General features: G+C 30.4%; 1 protein-coding gene across 4 annotated transcripts in view; it reads left to right on the top strand.

The window, feature by feature from the left end:
* Positions 1 to 269: 269 nt before the first annotated feature.
* Vha44 (V-type proton ATPase subunit Vha44) overlaps positions 270 to 19,062 on the top strand; it is a 50,788-nt gene continuing 31,995 nt past the window's right edge. The window contains exons 1-7 of one of the 4 annotated variants that reach the window (XM_085818923.1): positions 270 to 411; positions 4,820 to 4,964; positions 15,600 to 15,667; positions 16,031 to 16,116; positions 16,428 to 16,614; positions 17,278 to 17,376; positions 18,821 to 18,940. In XM_085818923.1, coding sequence (XP_085675049.1) covers positions 4,836 to 4,964; positions 15,600 to 15,667; positions 16,031 to 16,116; positions 16,428 to 16,614; positions 17,278 to 17,376; positions 18,821 to 18,940 — 689 coding nt within the window. In that variant the 5' untranslated portion in view covers positions 270 to 411; positions 4,820 to 4,835. Of the gene's footprint in view, positions 412 to 3,057; positions 3,200 to 4,819; positions 4,965 to 7,441; positions 7,620 to 15,599; positions 15,668 to 16,030; positions 16,117 to 16,427; positions 16,615 to 17,277; positions 17,377 to 18,820; positions 18,941 to 19,062 lie in introns of those variants that run through there. The other 3 variants (XM_085818922.1, XM_035356907.2, XM_085818924.1) reach the window with 3 other exon arrangements.

Raw genomic sequence — 19,062 nt, 5'->3', positions numbered from 1 at the left:
AAACTTAAACGGCAGCTGTCCAGCTGACGGAAAAATTTCCAACGCGTCGATCTCTGTAATGATCGAGACGATGACACCAGACCGTGTTGACCAGACTCGCTCTCTGTCGAGTAGATCGCAAAAACGACCCGTTCTTCTATCTCGACGGTGTCCAGACTAGGGTCCTAAAGCAAGAATTCTGTAAAAGTGCTAAAATATACCAAGAGTCTTAATATTATTTCAAAATAGTTTTGGTTAGATTTCAAGATAGTTTTGGTTAGTTCAAGATAGTTTGATTAAGTAGCTCTGCAATATTTATTGAAAGGTTAGAAAGATTGAATGGCAACATTTTACCCAAAGTATTATTTACTTCTTGCAAGGTTTATTTAGTCACATGATAAGTTGATGATTTAATAAACCCTACTAATAACGGTACGAATTTAAAATTTTATTTATTAAATCTTGGCCTCATTTAATTATATCGTTTGAGCTTGTATATATATCAGACACTAAGCTTTGTGACTGAAGAAGAATGCTGTATCTGAATTTTATGCTGTTAAATATGTTGTTATACCCTTAAAACGCGATTAATAATTTTTTTTTTTTTTTTACAATTTTAAATAAGAATTATTAAAGTGAAAACTTTCATGTCGTGATTCACTTACTATATTTTATGCGGTTTTAATATTACTTAGTTAAAATTATTTTTCGAAATAAGATTCTTTTCATGTGTTGAAATTGTAATTAAGCAACCACACCTCCTTTCATGGTCATGTTTTGGACTCATGAATTGTAAAAATTGTTCTAGAGAAAAATTTTCTGCTCTGGTGTAAATAGATAGATTAATTAGAAGTGAGAGTATTTAATATTTAAAATTAATGTATTACTGACTTTTGATTTGCTACAATTTAAGATGCAAATGGTATTCAACATAGGAAATTTATGATAGTTTACTTATATTTTAGAGCTTATAATGCATAATGTTTATATTAGTAAAAAGTCCTGATGAGAAAAGTGCAGAATTCAGTAAAGACATGAACAGGCATGGCATACCAACTCAAAATCTAAAAAGTTACCATTAGATGTTCAGTTTGGCGCATTGTAGTGACTGAATACTAAAGCTGTAGATAAATTTTTTTTAACTTTACCTATAGAAAGAACTATATTTTATCCTTATGCTCATACCAAGAAATGGCCCACCATTAGACATTTCTGTTAATACATGTAAAAATCTGTACAATATTATGTATTTTTATGTACAACCTATAAATGTATATTTGATATAAAACCTATTATTTTATCCTGTGATTAGGATCCATCAGCATCAAATTTCATAGAATATTTCCTCTTTTTCTTATGAATTTTATCATCCAAAACTTGAGAGGGAAAAATTATGTGAATAATTTAATTTCTAGAGGACGCAGTTACAGTAAGAACTTAACAAACTAAAATCAGTCGTGGATAATCTAAGGTGGCTATATTATTATTTCATTAAAATAAACCATCATTCAAATAAGAATACATAATAATATTAAGATTACATTAATTAATAAGGTATAATTTTCTCTGTAATATCATCCTAGTTGATCGTATTTGAGGATGCTACTTGTTAGGCCTCAGATCAATTATAAAGGGGAATGTGCAGCCAAATAAATGAAATCATGAGTGTGTTTGCTTTGCTGTGATATCGGTTCGTTCTTGTATTAGGCTGGCATGAAGTTCAACAGTGAGAAGGGATAAGTTTGGTGTGACTTTTACAGGTAGTTTATGAGGGTTTGCCTTTATTTGTAAGACAAAAACAATCACTATGCATATGAACCCATTTGATTTAGGGAAGCTTATTCCCTGAACACGTTGAGGAGGAAAATTACACAGTATGTTTTAAATTTTCAGAACCTGGCAACTGAAAATTTATAGCCTGTAAATTTATAGGTTACTTAGAAGGTAGGAGGGAAAGTATATGAGGAACTATGGTTAAAATCCTTTTTTTATCAAATTTGTAAATTTTTATTTAATTATCTATATAACTCGGACCATTAATTTATTATGTTTTTTAAAGAATTTTGTTTTAACATCTGAAGGTTATTTAGTCTTGTTGAATCAAAATAAAAAAGTAATATTCAAAGTTATTATTTGGCATGTAATCTGTTTTCAACATTCCAGAAGCCCAACAAGATAGGCAACAAGATTACTAACACTGATGGTTTGATTCGTGTACAAATCCTGCTGCAGAAGCTGGCAATATTTGAGTTTTCTTGATTTTTCCCATGTGTAGCATGAATATAAGCTAATTTCCCTTAGAAAGCCCTCTACAAATCCATCTTTTCCTTTAGGCAGATAGTCCTCTTGTACTTCATGTGGCCTAAACTGAATAATCCATATCATAATCCATGTGGCCTAAACTGAACTTTCCACAAAAATATTCTGGTTCTTTTTCGTTATGTGCCTGCTGTGCATTTTGGCAAATTTTTAATTGTAAACAATTTCTAGTTATTAGAATACATGCACAGCATAGCAGATAATGGTCAATAGATTATCACCTGCTGCACATCAAAAAGTATGGCAGGTGCATAACAGAAAAGAATATTCTTAATATTTGAAATTTAATTAAATTAATTTCACTATGTGTATATAGAAAACACACTTAAATATAGGCTAACCAATATCTTCAGTGCTCCTAATTGATGTGTGTATTGATTAATTGATTTTTATTTACAATTATATAAATTCCATTTCACTGTTAAATTTAGGAATTAGTAGCATTGTTAAAATGGGCAAATCGACAACCATGTATTCGGCGTAGATTTTGTAAAATCCGAATCGATTTCGAGGGCAAAACGGTCGATTTGCCTGTTTTAATTTCCAGGTCGGCATGTTTCTCTTGTGTCTTAGTAGCATTGTGTCTGTAAATGAATTCAGCACCAACAGGCATTGCAAATAATTTAAAGAATTATAAATGTTGCAAAAGATGACAGTAATTAGACTGTTATAAACATTATGAAAGAAAAGAAAACATTACAAATTGTTATAAAAGTTAACATAAATTGTAATAAAAAGTATACTGAGCATTCTGTGTAGAATCATCTGTGTTTTCTGCTTGATATTGATCTTCTGTGGAGATATCTTGGATATGATTTGTGTAGATGCTTCCAGATTATTACCAGAAGGTTCACTTGATGTGCAAAAAACGTACAGTCCTCTGCTACTTAATGAACATCAGGTCAGCAAAACATTGGAATTATAAATTCATCTTTTAAAAATAAGAATTTGGAAATATAAAAATTTTTCATTTCTTTTTTAACCCAATAAAAATAATTATTTTGTAGCAGTAAAATGTGTTAAAATAATTCTCTTGTATCTGTTTCAATGGCAGTACCATCTTGGAGGTAAAATTTAAATAATTACATATATTTTTAGAAAACGTTTTATGAATTATTATTAGATATAAATTAATTCATGTAGCAAAACATTCCTGTGTTAAAATTTTGTTTGGATAAATGCGCCGTAACTTGACTTAGCTTCAGTATATGAATCTGTTTTAACCATTTATTTTTATTTTGATATTTAAACTGTGTCCATTAATACCAAGAATAAAGGTCATTCAGTCTGAATTTACTGTTTTGTTAAGCATAATGAAACCCTTCTAAGATGATCATCTGGTGTTTCTAATAAGGGGGACTGGAAAGTAATATCGCTTTCTTACATTAAATTCACATGAATAAATTTTTAACACATTTGTATTTTTAATCAATACTGTAATAACCCTCATTATCAACAACCTTTTGCCATCTAGTGTGCAGATTTTTAATCCCTGGACCAATATAAATCAATTGTTTTTTGAGTAAAATATCTCGATGACATTTTGGACATCATTCAAATTTTCAAATTTTTTGGCACTAAGAAAATGTTGTAGGGATCGGAATAAATGGAAATCGGAGTGTACAATATCGGGCAAGTAACTGTGGGTGACGCAGCACCTCCCATCCCAATTCATTCATTTTTTACAGTGTCCGTCTTGCGCAGTGCGGTCTTGCATTGTCGTGTGGATCCATTGCTGGATATTTTTCGATTAAAGATTGGTTCACTCGATCCAATTGTTCACAATAAAGATCTGCATTAACATGTTGTCCAGGTTTCAGCAATTCAAAACGAACAATTCCGCGAAAACTGCATCAAACATACAGAAGCGCCTTTTTGGGATGTAAACCCTTTGTAACCTCTGTTAAAACTGCCTTTTGCATTTTGGAATACCATATGAGACCCATTTTTTTGTCTCCAGTAATCAAATGATCAAAAAACGGTTCTGTATGATGCCGTTGAAGCAATACGTTGCATGTGATGGATCGGTTGGCTTTGTTCTCTTCTGACAGAGTATGGGGGACTCAAACATCTGCTTTGCTTATTTTTCCATTCTGCTTTAAATGTTCTCGGATGGTCGACCAAGGTTGGTTAAGAGTGTTTGACATGGATTTGCTTCCACTTCTACCCTTAGCATGTTGTCGACATGTGCAGAAACAACATTACTTTCCGGTCCCCGTATTATGAGTGTAGTTAACTGTGGAGGTAGTAATTATAGAGAAACTGTTTAAAACTGTTGTATTTATATTCAGACAAGGTAATTTTAGATTTGGTTATTATGAAAGATTTCATTGTGTTTTGTAATTTATTCTTTTTCTCTTTTTTTCCGATTCGTCCATGTTTATAGAATTTTTCCATTATGTTCTTTGCTGTTGCTCTAATATTAAGCTTATATTTGCTTGATTAATAATATTTCTTTTTTAAAAACTTTATCATTAAAAAAGAATTGTATGTTTATCAAATTAATTTTTTATCTTTTTAGATTTAAACCTGAAAATATGCCAGAATTTTGGCTTATCTCAGCACCTGGTGACAAAACATGTCAGCAGACGTGGGATGCACTTAATAATGCTACAAGACCAAATAATCTGTCCATGAATTATAAATTTCATGTCCCAGATTTGAAGGTAACACATTTTACTATGATATATGTAATAATTTTTTTTCAGCTAAGTTTTATAAATGTAGCTATATGTGCTACAATATATTTGATTATTGTATAGATTAGAATCTGTGGTTGATCTTTACAATATGGTAACTGGTAGTTTGGCGACATTTTGGAGGCGATAAAGGTTACTACCTGGGACTTTGGTAATAATGTGAGCAGTACTCAGTTCCGATTACGCATTATTTTGTGTGAGGGAAATGAAAGATCATGGGATATGTCATGTGATATTAATGGACGAATTACGGTTCTTTAATCGGAAAAGGGGGGAAATCGGGAAAAAATCTGGAAATTTAGTATTTGGCTTTATTCTGTGTTGTGTGAAACAGTGTTGGTTAATTTTTGGATCCCATGGCCGTAACTAAAGTGAATTCGAAATGGGTATTTAGTGGTATTGAAAAGGGTAGTAATAAATGTTTGTTTAAGGTTGTGCGAGATAGAAATAAAGATGTTTTATTAAGTTATTTATTTTACATGGTACCTTGCTGTGAAATATAAGTATGATTTTAAAGATCCTGAAACAGAAAGAAGAAAAGTTTATCGGACACGTAATCAAGATTCTGAAGAAGATTAGGTAAGTTAGTATTTTTAATTATTTGAGGATACAGTCAAAAGTCGTTAATTCGGACACCCATAATCCAGAATGATCTATAATCCGGACCTCAAAGCTACAAACTTTCTGCGCATGCGTCGCGTTCACGCATGTGCACAGGCGTTTACGAGAGCGCGTAAGACCCTTACGGCTGCGAATATGTTTGTGCGCATGCGCGTTTAAATTGTAACGGAGTTATACGCTAAGCTAAAGTTATCTAATTCAGTTAATGTTGCCGATTGCGTTGTTCCTTAATCTTCGAATTGGATCCGGCTTATTATTTTTTGCAGACTGTTAGAGCAATTTTATAAAAGTAAGCTTGAACTTTCGATTATGTCAAATAGAATTTCCGATATATATTTACTACAAAGCGAAAGTATGTTTTGAAATCCGAAATCTGTTTATCAATTTCACGCTGCTCTGCGGCAGAGGGGGGGGGCAGAAACGTCATTATTAGATTATGATAGATTAGAAAGATTATGTCAAATAGAATTTCCGATATATATTTACTAATATGTAATTTGTATCTACAAAGCGAAAGTATGTTTTGAGATCCGAAATCTGTTTATCAATTTATCTAATACATATCTTAAGTCGCGCTTTCGAGACATGAAAAATGCAAGTTGAATTTCATCAATCTGCACAGTAAAATGGGAGATACAGAACTGTTCTCCCCCTTTTTTTTGTGCAGTGTACATATAAAATAAAATACAAGATATATAACTATTGATATGCAAGTAATAATATAACGTAAAATTCTCATTGAAATATATAATGATATTATGCATGTTATATTTAAATAAAAATAATGAAAAGTTGTAAAGATATTAGGTTATTTTGATAGCAGGAGAGATGAAAAATGAGCAATGCCTTAGCCAGGACTCTAACCACAGACCTCTCAAATACGCTTCAAGCATGCTGACCACTACACCATGAAAGCATACTAAGAAGGCCGGAGAAATACCTTATAAAATTACTAAAATAAAGACTTTTAGACAACTCCCAAATATATGAAAAAAAAAAAAAATCTGCAAGTGTTCATATACTGGAACTATAACAGATAAATAAGAGAAAAATATTAATTTATATCACTCATTAGTCTTTTGGGAAAATGACCATGACTGCTGTAAAGCCTATACAGTAATCTGGTTGCCCATTATCCGGAATGATCTATAATCCGTACCTCAAAGCCACAAACTTTTTTTTTAGTATGCTTAACACATGTGCATAATGCGTTTATGCATTCACATTTAATGTATAATGGACGGTAGAAGCTAGGCTAAAATTATCTTTACTGATTCTAAGGCATTTCAGTTAATGTTGCAGATTGTGCTGTTCCTTAATCTTCGAATTGGATCCGGCTTATTATTTTTTGCAGACTGTTAGAGCAATTTTATAAAAGTAAGCTTGAACTTTCGATTATGTCAAATAGAATTTCCGATATATATTTACTACAAAGCGAAAGTATGTTTTGAAATCCGAAATCTGTTTATCAATTTCACGCTGCTCTGCGGCAGAGGGGGGGGGCAGAAACGTCATTATTAGATTATGATAGATTAGAAAGATTATATCAAATAGAATTTCCGATATATATTTACTAATATGTAATTTGTATCTACAAAGCGAAAGTATGTTTTGAGATCCGAAATCTGTTTATCAATTTCACGCGGCGGATTGGAAGTTCATTTGTCAGCACTATCCTTATCTTCAGGGGCAGATGTTTTTATTTTATTTGGTTTATAATTCCATACTAAGTGTAGTATTTCATTCTGTCTTTAATATGATTTAAATCAAGTTCCTCGTCATTATAATTCGCTTCCGATAGTGAAGAAAGTGACCCAGAGGTTATTGAAAACGAAAACATTTCGATTGACAAATTAGTCGGTATTCTTAACACAGCAATTATAGGACTTGAACAGCGGAACTTTGTAACTAAACAAGAAATTATGTCTGTTTAATAGAATTAAAGAGAAAGTATTATCGCATGAAACGAAGCAACTTACATTGAAGGAAATGTTTAATAAAGTAAACAAATAAATATTGAGCTTTTTCTTTTTGTAAATTTTGATACCCTTTAGATCATAATTGTTCTTTATTTCATAAATTACGGTTTCATATTTTTAATTTTGTAATTTTTGCATGCCATCTTCCTGATTTAAACTGATGATCTATAATCCGGAAAAATCGATAATCCGGAATTGCCGAAGTCCCGACGAGTCCGGATTAACGACTTTTGACTGTATTATTTTTATGCATTGTTCTAAATGTAAGGTGGAAAGGAATTTGGTATTATTGGGAAAATTGTTATTAGCAATGATTTAGTTTAAAGTAATTAGGATTGTAAGGTAATTTTTATTAATTTAATGTATGTGCTCATTTATATTTTAAGTAGTGTTTTTGAATTTAATTATATTTTAATGAAATGATAGTTATTTTGTGAATTTTATGTTTGTAGGAATTTGGTATACGTTTTAGTTGAAGTAAACGTGCATGGAAATAATTTAAATATCTGACACTAAGTATTTGTAATGGTTGCGGTATGAATTCGTTGGTGATGTTTATAATATAATAGATGATTTAGAGGTAAAAGTTTTCGGATATTTTATTTATTTTATATGTGGAAATGTTCATATTTGGAAAGGGTAAATACTTTTTCGCGATCAGGTAATTTCATATATGTTCTTTTTACTGGGTTTAAAGATTGAGAATATTGTCATGTATTTTCGTGAAATTTTTCTAATTTATGAGAAAAAAGCAGTGTACATGGATATAGTGAAGAGTGTGCGCAATGCCATTTTTGTGCAATTCTGGGATGTTTTTTTAAGTAAAAATAAGTCTGCGTGTACATGGTTTATGTGTATGTGTTATTTTGAAAAACGCGTAAGGAGTATGGTATTGTGCACTTTTTCCCAATTTTGCAGTGAATATTTGTCATGATTAAGCAGTTTTGTTTGATAAAATTTCTAGCATAAGTGTAATTCGGCTAGTAGATTGTTGGAAGAAGTGTTCAGTAGATAAAAAGAAAAGAAACATGTCTTTACTTCGTGAAGACAAAATGGCGGTGGGGAAAAAAAAAATAGAGGGTTGCTGTAGGAGAGTTGGTTGCCAAATTTTCGCCAAAAAATCCCCAAGTTACCATAATGTAAAGATCAACCAAAATTTATGCTAAAGTTTCTGGGCTAAGCTTTATATCTTATCACTACAAATTAAATACATGTAAGAAATGTAACTATTGAAGACTCCTTGATATGTATGTGCTGTAAATATTAAATTTGTTCCGTTTTGTTTTGCTTTTAATTTCTATGATACAGTCAAATCTCGTTCATTCAGACACCCATAATCCGGAATGATCTATAATCCGGACCTCAAAGCTACACATGTGCATAGGCGTTTACACATGCTCTTACGACCTTTACAGCTACGCATATGCGTGTGTGCATGCGCATAATTTGTTTACGCATGTGCATTTAATGTATAACGGATAGTATAAGCTAAAATTATCTAATTATCTATTTCAGTTAATGTTGCAGATTGCGTTGTTCCTTAATCTTCAAATTGGATCCAGCTTATTATTTTTTGCAGACTGTTAGAGTAATTTTATAAAAGTAAGCTTGAACTTTCGATTATGTCAAATAGAATTTCCGTTGCTGGAGCTCCCAAAGGATCTACAAAGCGAAAGTATGTTTCGATGTCCATCAAACAAAAAGTGGAATTGCTGCAAAAAATGGATAAAGGCATATACTTTGTTTCTCTAACCATTCCTAAATCTATTTATCAATTTCACGCTGCTCTGCGGCGGAGGGGGGGGGGTAACGCTGCGACGCGCAATGAATTGGAAGTTGATCTGTCAGCACTATCCTTATCTTCAGAGCAGATGTTTTTATTTTATTTGGCTTATAATTCCTTACTAAATGTAGTATTTCATCTCGATGTACTCCGTCTTTGATATGATTTAAATCAAATTCCTCGTCATTATAATTCACTTTCGATAGTGAAGAAAGTGACACAGAAGTTATTGAAAACGAAAAAATTTCGATTGACAAATTAGTCGGTATTCTCGACACAGCAATTATAGGACTTGAACAGGGGAACTTTGTAACTGAACAAGAAATTATGACTGTTTATAGAATTAAAGAGAAAGTGTTATTACATAAAACGAAGCAACTTAAACAACTTACATTGAAAGAAATGTTTAATAAAGTAAACAAATAAATATTAAGCTTTTTTTTTTTTTTTTTTTTTTTGTAAATTTTGATACCCTTTAGATCATAATTGTTCTTTATTTCATAAATTACGGTTTCATATTTTTAATTTTATAATTTCTGCATGCCATCTTACCAGATTTAAATTGCTGATCTATAATCCGGAATCGCTGAAGTCCCGACGAGTCTGGATTAACGACTTATTAAATATATAATGAAATGTATTGCTGCTCTGTTCTTCAGTTGTGCTTTGTTTGTAACATGATGGGTTTCTGTAACAAATGTTAAATTTGTTATAATTTGTTTTATCATAATTTGTACAATAATTACAAACATTCTTGTATTCAAATATGTGGCCATCAAGATGAACAGAAATCAAAAATATGTTTTGTTGCTTTGCTTAAGTCTGTTAGGCTAAGCTATATTTTTCTTGGTACTTTCTGATTATTTTCACTCTGCTCTCAAAGAATCACCAACCAATCATGATTTATTTTTCAGTAAGCTAAGATGTGAAAAGCAACAGTTATTTTCAGAAATGGTGAAGCATTAAGAATTACAGAAAACAGCAACCAGTAACAAAACCAAAAATGCAAGAAAAATCCCTAATGAAATACTTTTTTTAGCACTGTTCTTTCCATTTGCATAGCAATCTGTTTTAGCTTCAAAAACATCAGAGGACTGCAAAAACTAGGCATCGTGCACAGCTTGGCGCAGCAAACAATTGTCATTTTCTCACTTGCACATATTGATCTGTTTTCGTTAAAAAATAAACAAATAAAAATAAAAAATCAGATAATTGCACAAATTCATTTTCGGCATACAAATTTTAATGCATAAAATTTGGTCAATTACAAAGTAGAACTTTATGGAATATGAATTTTTGCATTCTTTTTTGTTAAGCAAAATGCCATGCTTCTGAAGAAATGCAATGCTGTCCTTTTTATCGTCTGGCAAACTCCATAGTAACTTATTAACAGTTCCTTACAAGGAGGGAAAATGTAAAATACTAATTGGAGAAATGAGCTTTTAATTTGAAGGCAGATATCAATTGCTGTGTGCTTGTGTATATAGCAAAGTATTTGGATTGCCAGATAAATGCATTTTGGTGTATTTACGTACAGTTAAAAGTCGTTAATTCGGACTCGTCAGGACTTCGGCGATTCCAGATTATCGATTTTTCCGGATTATAGATCATCAGTTTAAATCTGGTAAGATGGCATGCAGAAATTATAAAATTAACAATATGAAACCGTAATTTATGAAATAAAGAACAATTATGATCTAAAGGGTAACAAAATTTACAAAAAAAAAAAAAAAGCTTGATATTTATTTGTTTACTTTATTAAACATTTCTTTCAATGTAAGTTGTTTAAGTTGCTTCATTTTATGTGATAATACTTTCTTTTTAATTCTATAAACAGACATAATTTCTTGTTACAAAGTTCCGCTTTTCAAGTCCTATAATTGCTGTGTTGAGAATACTGACTAATTTGTCAATCAAAATGTTTTCGTTTTCAATAACCTCTGTGTCACTTTCTTCACTATCGGAAGCGAATTATAATGACGAGGAATATGATTTAAATCATATCAAAGACAGAGTACATTGAGATGAAATACTACATTTAGTAAGGAATTATAAGCCAAATAACAGTCTGCAAAAAATAATAAGCTGGATCCAATTCGAAGATTAAGGAACAACGCTATCTGCAAAATTAACTGAAATAGATAATTAGAGAATTTTAGCTTATACCGTCCGTTATACATTAAACGCGCATGTGTAAACGTATTATGCGCATGCGCACATGCATATGCGCAGCCATAAAGCTTTTACGCGCATGCGTAAACGCTTATGCTCATACGTCAACGCGACGCAGAAATCGTCAAAATTTATTCTCCAGCTTTGATTTAATTTAGCAGAAAGTTTGTAGCTTTGAGGTCCAGATTATGGGTGTCTGAATTAAGGACTTTTGACTGTATTATCCCATTGAGTATGAAAAGTCAGCTACCATGGAACCATATCCCGCCAAAATTGCACCAATCATTCCCAAAGAATTCTAAAGGAACTGATGGTTGTATATTTAATAATAATTTGCTTGCTTCATTTTTGCGCCTTGTAAGAAGGCTTTCATCGATTTTTACTATTTTGTTTAGCTATTTAATTTTGCTGAGAGGTCTCTGAGCAAATTTCCCTCAAGTAATTGTTTCAATCTGTTACTATTTTGTTGGCCATATTCAGCTGACTACATTGTGTTGATTAATACACTTTGTTTTAGTGGTAGGATCCCATAAGTTTAAAAATAACCTTCTGCTTGCTGTTTTATAGAAGACAGGTGCTAAATTTTAAATAAATAAATATATATTTTTAAAATGCAAGGAGAAAATACAGTAATATCTGTTTATTTATATTGTTCTTCATAAAATCAAAACATGGCTTATCAGGAGTCAGTCGGGCTTACATACAACAAAAGCATTAGATGTTTTGAGTGTACTGTTATGTTAGACTTATCCATAACTGGCTCTAAATCATGTTGCTTGGTGACAATTTCATGGTCGATGGGATAATATGCAAGTACCCACTTTAGCAATTCTGTGGCTCTTCTATTTTGGCAGCATAATGCATTGCCTTGTGAATGATTTTCAAGGCCATGGGAGAGGGCAATCAGTAAGTACTAAATTCTAATTTCCAAGAAAATGACGATTTCATCATATTAGTGGAATGAGGTACTTTGGCATTATTAGAACCATCTTGATAGAAGTTACCAAACTCTGGCAACCATGCACATAACAGTTCTTCAGATAACTGTATTGATAACTGTAAGTTTGAATAAGCGACATCTGCATTTTTTTACATTATGTTTTCGCTGTATTAGAAGCTCTAAAAGCAAATTGTAATATTTTTGGTCTTTAACTGAGTTTTGAAATATGCATTTGTGTGATTTCCCTGCAAGTGAAGAAAGTTCTATGAAATTTTTGCAGGAATATAATATTTTGCCTCAAAAGCTAGAATGTTCAGATTCACATTTGATGATGATATATTTTGGAAAACAACATTTTTGGAAATACAGCATGAAAAAGTGTAACGAGCACATTGGTATTCGAAGTGGTTATTGGTTCGAGAATAGTTATCTGCCATTTACTACAGTCAGATTTATATACTGCTAGAGTAAAGAAATAATGAATGTAAAATTTTGCTTGGGAGAGTTAGAAATGTCTGGTAAGACTGTGGTAGACTGGAATAATTACATGCAGTACCATTACATACCATTTGTAAGTAGTTTTATAAATTGTTTTCCGGGATAAATATTGAACAAAAACAAATACCTAATAACATGTATGATATGAAATAAATAACTCCAACTTGAAATTATCATTCTTTTTCTTGAAAAAATATCACCAAATTGTACCAAGATGGCTGTGATGGTACCAAAATACCTGGATTTTTCTAGACCTTTCAAAATTTATTCTCCAGCTTTGATTTAATTATTTGAAATAGAGATAAAATTTGGAACATTAGAAATTGTCAGTGGATAAGAGCATTTCATATAATGTTCATTTAACGAACATTCTTCTCTATCGAAATATTTCAATAGAGAAGAATGTTACGTTGAACATTATGAACATAATTGAACATTATGACTTGAACATTTAAAGCTGCACTTGTTAGACTGGAGTCCCATTTCATAACAAAAATAAATTTAAGAAAATTCAAAGAAAGCAATAATACTTGAATTAATAATAACCTTCAGATTTTGTATGGGGCTTGCTAATTTCAGAGGTAAAGAATTAAAAATACATTCTGATTTTCTAGACATATTGTTTATATCTTTTTGGACTTTTCTTTATTTATAGTATCTTTTTTATTGTATATGTCTAGAAAGATATGCACAATATTGTTTTCAGATATATTATTTATACCGTTCTAGACATATTAAGATATAGTCCAGAATATTAATATTACACATATATTAATATTATACTTAATATTACACATGAAAGTAAAAAAAAAATAGTTTCTGTTAAGCAGATATTTGAGATCTGGTTTGATGGATGCTTTTCACGCATCGATGGTATGCCTCAAAAATTGATAAAAATCATTTAAATAATACATGTATCTTTAGGCATTTCAGAAGTGACAAATTATACATAGGATAAAGCAAGATTTTTTTTTCCAAAATAATAAATTATTGATATAATTTATTATTTTGAAAAAAAAAAAATCTTTGTAGTTGTATTTCTTGTTACATTAAATGGCTGATGTTATTATATATCTTTCCATTATTAATTGCAAATCGTAATAGATTTTATAAATTTTACTAAGAAACAAACATGAACTTATCAGGTAATGACCAATAATTCTCTTCCAAGGAGTTAATTTCTTAAAAGAAATGTTGTTGTTTATACCTTCCAAGAGCTAACGGAGTAATATTGCATGAACCATTTGTAGTTAATTTTCCCCAAAGTATTATAAATCAACAATTATGTTAAATAAAAATCAGTACTTCCTTATTATAGCAGCCCCTAAAAGTTAATCACTAATTAGCCAAGATATAACATAAGTACATGTGGGGGAGATTTCAGTGACATATCCCTATTGATTAGCGATTCAATCTTGTGGACAGCTGTAATAATGAAGAACATGTGTCGAGATATTTTGGTTGACAAACAATTCAATCTTGGGGCAGCTTTAATAAGAAAGTACCTAAAAATCTTTATACTGTCTCAGATCTAATGCAGAAGTAGAAAAAATTGCATGAATTTTTTATATATCGATGAAAGTCTATGTATGAATCATATAGGTGAATTCTATAAGTATCTGAATCATACATAATTTTACCTGAAGAAATTATTGTCCATAAACATATCATTTAAATAAAAATCTTCTTTATACTGTACAAGATCTAATGGGAGAAGCAGAAAAATTAAACCCTTCACAAACCATATGAATAAAAGTCTGTAGGGTTAATTTTATATTAAGAATTTTTTGTTTGCAAATATATCATTTGAATAAAACTGTTTTTCAGAATATTTCATACTTTATTATATGTTTAAACAAGGGTTGATGCAAGTGAAATAAAGATTTATCATTCAAAAATAGATGATTTACCCCAAAAGCATCTGAAAAAGTCAGTTTTCTGATTAATTAAATATCAAAGAATCAGTGAAGAAATTCTGAAAAAATGGTCTGTAAATTTTTAATTAATGTCAGTAATGTTATTTTTATTTATTTATTTTTCAAAATAAAATATGAAAACATTCTACTTTCAGCATTATCTGCTTGATTTAAGGGTTGATTAGTTCTAATTTTATTACTGTACTATTTATATAAATAGATTCTGAAATATAGTGGGAACATTCACATTTTATAGAGAGTTTTTCTGTAGTTGCTCATAATGTAATCTACTATCATTTGTTGAGCGGAAATCAATTTTAAGCATATATTTAAATGCCCATTGAACAGAAATTATTGGTTTTCCTAACCCAAAATTTCATTTTCATGTACTGTTAAATGACAGTAGGAAGGAAACAGCTATGATGCATGTGCTGAGAAACTTTTATATCTGCTGTTTTATTTTGTGTGAGTTACATACTTCTGTGGGAAGTTTCAAAACTGTTATGCCCATTTGAAATTTCAACATTCATTTTGTTATCTGCTTTAATATAAACAATTATATTATTGTAATGTAGTTATTTATAGCAAAGTTTTACTTTTTCGAAGCATGCTTTTCCATATAGATTTATAAATAATATAAATATTATATGTTTGTTTTCTGGTTTTTGATTATATACCTTTTTGCACTTTCAGGTTGGAACCTTAGACCAGCTTGTTGGCTTAACTGATGACTTATCAAAGTTAGATGCGTATGTGGAAGGGTAAGTAATTATCTTGTGTTTTGCTAACCTGGAAGTTATTTGCTTTTATGCATCCTCTCTATATTAATTATCATCTGAATTTATCATAATATTTTACTAGGTATATCTGATATTAATAGGTTAAACAGTTTTTAAATCTTAAACAAAAAATATTCAGATGCAAATAGAAAGACCACAGTCTACAAAGTTAGATGCAAAGTTGTTAGTTCGTCCGAGAGAGCTCACTATAGCAATTGCTCTTACAATATCACAGTAAATTCTTCTATAACAGTTTGTACCATTGTATCTATCTTTGCATAATATAGTTGTTATAGGGCTTTAGCTTTTATTTCATGTTTAAAAAGTAATCAATCTACTTTGCAGGATTATTAGAAAATTAGTTTCATATATGCAAGAAATTCTGGAAGATCAAAAAGATTTATTGCATGAAAATCTCCAAGTCAATAATGGTTAGTGTAATTAAAAATAATTTAAAGTTTTATATTACTTCTGTGTTGTTATAATTTTATGTTACTTCTCTGTTAGTAAAAGATCTTAAAAAAGTGTATATAGTCAACATATGAAATGTATGTAGTCATTCTTTCATGGTAAAAAGATTTTTCTTTTCGTTACAGTAACATATTTTAAATTTATGATTCAAAGCTGTTTGAAGTTTTGAAATAAATAAATGGTACCAATTTAGAAATATGATTTAATTTTTATCCAAAAGAAATTTCTGTGTTTTGATATGAGAGTAATTTTTTTTTCTATTTTATAATAGTTGACCTTCCTACATATCTACAAAAATTTACTTGGAATATGGCAAAGTACCCTGCAAGGCAACCTCTCCCAAATATAGCTGACATGATTAATAAGGAAGTACAACAGATTGAAGCAGATTTGAAACAAAAATCAGCTGCTTATAATCAGCTGAAAACTAGTCTGCAAAATTTGGAAAGAAAACAGACGTTAGTAATAACTGTTTGTTTTTGGATGTATGGAGTATGCTTATTTTGTTATGTCATTTAATGGTATTCATTACGAGACTGTAAGTAGTTTTAAATATGTTATCTCATGTTGTGTTTGAAATTATAAAATAAATTAAGAAATATATATAAGTGATTAATTATTGTTTAGCATTATTTTAAAGTACTTTAGCCTCATTTCAGAATCTCTGACCTACCCATATGGGCAGATTTTTATTTATAGTGACAATGAATGCATTATTCATAGATCCGATGGTCAGAGGGTTAATGTGGTGCTTGCCGAATTTTAAACTTCAGTAATTTAAGATTTGAAAATAATATGATTAATTATTCCATTGGTTAAAAAATAATGCTCTTTTATTGAACTATAAATAAAACATCACATTAAAGATGTTAGAAGTTTCTCAGAATAAATTTTAAACATATTTAACATAATGCTTTTCCCAAATTTGAATTTTTATCAAAAAATTTAAAGCTTTATTCCAAATTTTAAATATGCCAAAAAATTTTACTGAAAAATTAAAGCTAACTAAATTAACGTTGAAACTGGTTTAGAATAATGTTTTCATTAAATTAGTTAAAAAACTCTCTTTTTAAAATTTTTATTTAATTTTTTATGTATATATATATATATTTATTTTCCAGCGGGAGTCTGTTACTCAGATCACTTGGAGACCTGGTGAAAAAGGAGCATTTTGTATTAGACTCTGAATATTTAACTACACTTCTTGTCGTCGTTCCAAAGTAAACGTGCTATTGAATTCTCTTGATATAAAATTATTTACATTTTTGCTAATCTGTATGATTTAATTTGCTAATTCATGTGATTTAATTCTTTGAATTGTATAGATTTTACTTGCCTTCCCCCTTTTTTGGTCCGTAACCTGTGCTAAAACATCAAAACTTTCTTTTGTGTCTTTTATTAATTTTTAATCATGTATATCAAGGGCCTCAGTTGCATACAAATTTTCTCATTCAGTACCAGAGTATAGGCAGATTTTTATTTCTAGTTCTCGAATATTAACCCTCTTGCAAACTGACAAGCTGTAACTATAAAAGTATGGCAGTAATGTGCTTCATTAAAAGACCTAAAACTTGCAGTGAACTGGTGAAAATTTTTTTAGCCACACATAGGGCAGTTTAACAGATAGATGTTTGTGACTGGTATACAATCTTGAAAGCTACACCAGTAACTAGAGGAAGTGGAGAATGTGTTCATACATTTACTCAAAATTCTTTAAAGTTGGTAATTTTTATCTCAATATTTGGATTAATTCAGCCAAATTTTATATCCAAATAAATTTAACTTTCACGAAGTTAAAAATTTTTTTAATATGTATTGCATAGTTTTTATAAATATGCAACAAGTATTATTGATTCTACTTCATATATGCCTTGCTTGTCTTAAAGTAATATTAAAAATTAAGTACAACATGTGGATATTCCAAAGTCATTTTGAAAGGAAAAATATTAGTTTTTTGGCCATTCTAATGTCATTCACAAAAGGAATTTTGTACTTTTTGAAGTATTATAATGTTTTTTTATCATAAAATCATATATCTTTAATTGCACAGGAATGTTATTACTGTTATGCATCCAAAGTTGTTGGTGTTATTCTCACAGATAAGCCACCTTAATGTTGCACTTTTGCCATCATAAATTTTTGCATTTATCATATGATAATCAAAATTATACCTTCACTAGTGATATATTTTTGTCTAGTTGCTAATTTTGATCAAGAACATCCTCAGGGGAGTAAAATCCAGGAGTTACAGATGGTAGATGCTACTTAATTTGATTACTCAGATATTATTATTGATTTACCAAAGTACCAACCTTTTGTACAGTCAAAAGTCGTTAATTCGGACACCCATAATCCGGAATGATCTATAATCCTGACCTCAAAGCTAAAAACTTTCTGCGCATGCATTGACACATGCGCACAGGCGTATTACGCGTGCACGTAAGACTTTTATGACTGCACATATGCATGTGCGCAAGCGCAGAATACATTTCTGCCCTCGCGTTTAATGTATAACGGACGGTATAAACTAAAATTATCTATTTCAGTTAATGTTGATGATTGTGTTGTTCCTTAATCTTCGAATTGGATCAGGCTTATTATTTTTGGCAGACTGTAAGAGCAATTTTATAAAAGTAAACTTGAACTTTTGATTATGTCAAATAGAATTTCCGATGCTGGAGCTCCCAAAGGATCTACAAAACAAAAGTATGTTTCGATGTCCATTGAACAAAAAGTGGAATTGCTGCAAAAAATGGATAAAGACATGAAGAAGGTGACAGAGAGGTTAGTGAAAACCAAAAAATTTCGATTGACAAGTTAGTCGGTATTCTCGGCACAGCAATTACAAGACTTGAACAGCGGAACTTTGTAACTGAACAAGAAATTATGTCTGTTTATAGAATTAA

Source organism: Stegodyphus dumicola, chromosome 6 (genome assembly GCF_044657685.1).
Source record: "Stegodyphus dumicola isolate Sdum_Otavi_A_Nest chromosome 6, ASM4465768v1".
NCBI lineage: Eukaryota > Metazoa > Arthropoda > Arachnida > Araneae > Eresidae > Stegodyphus > Stegodyphus dumicola.
The sequence above is the reverse complement of the archived record's forward strand: the minus strand, read 5'-3'. Positions and strand labels throughout refer to the sequence as shown.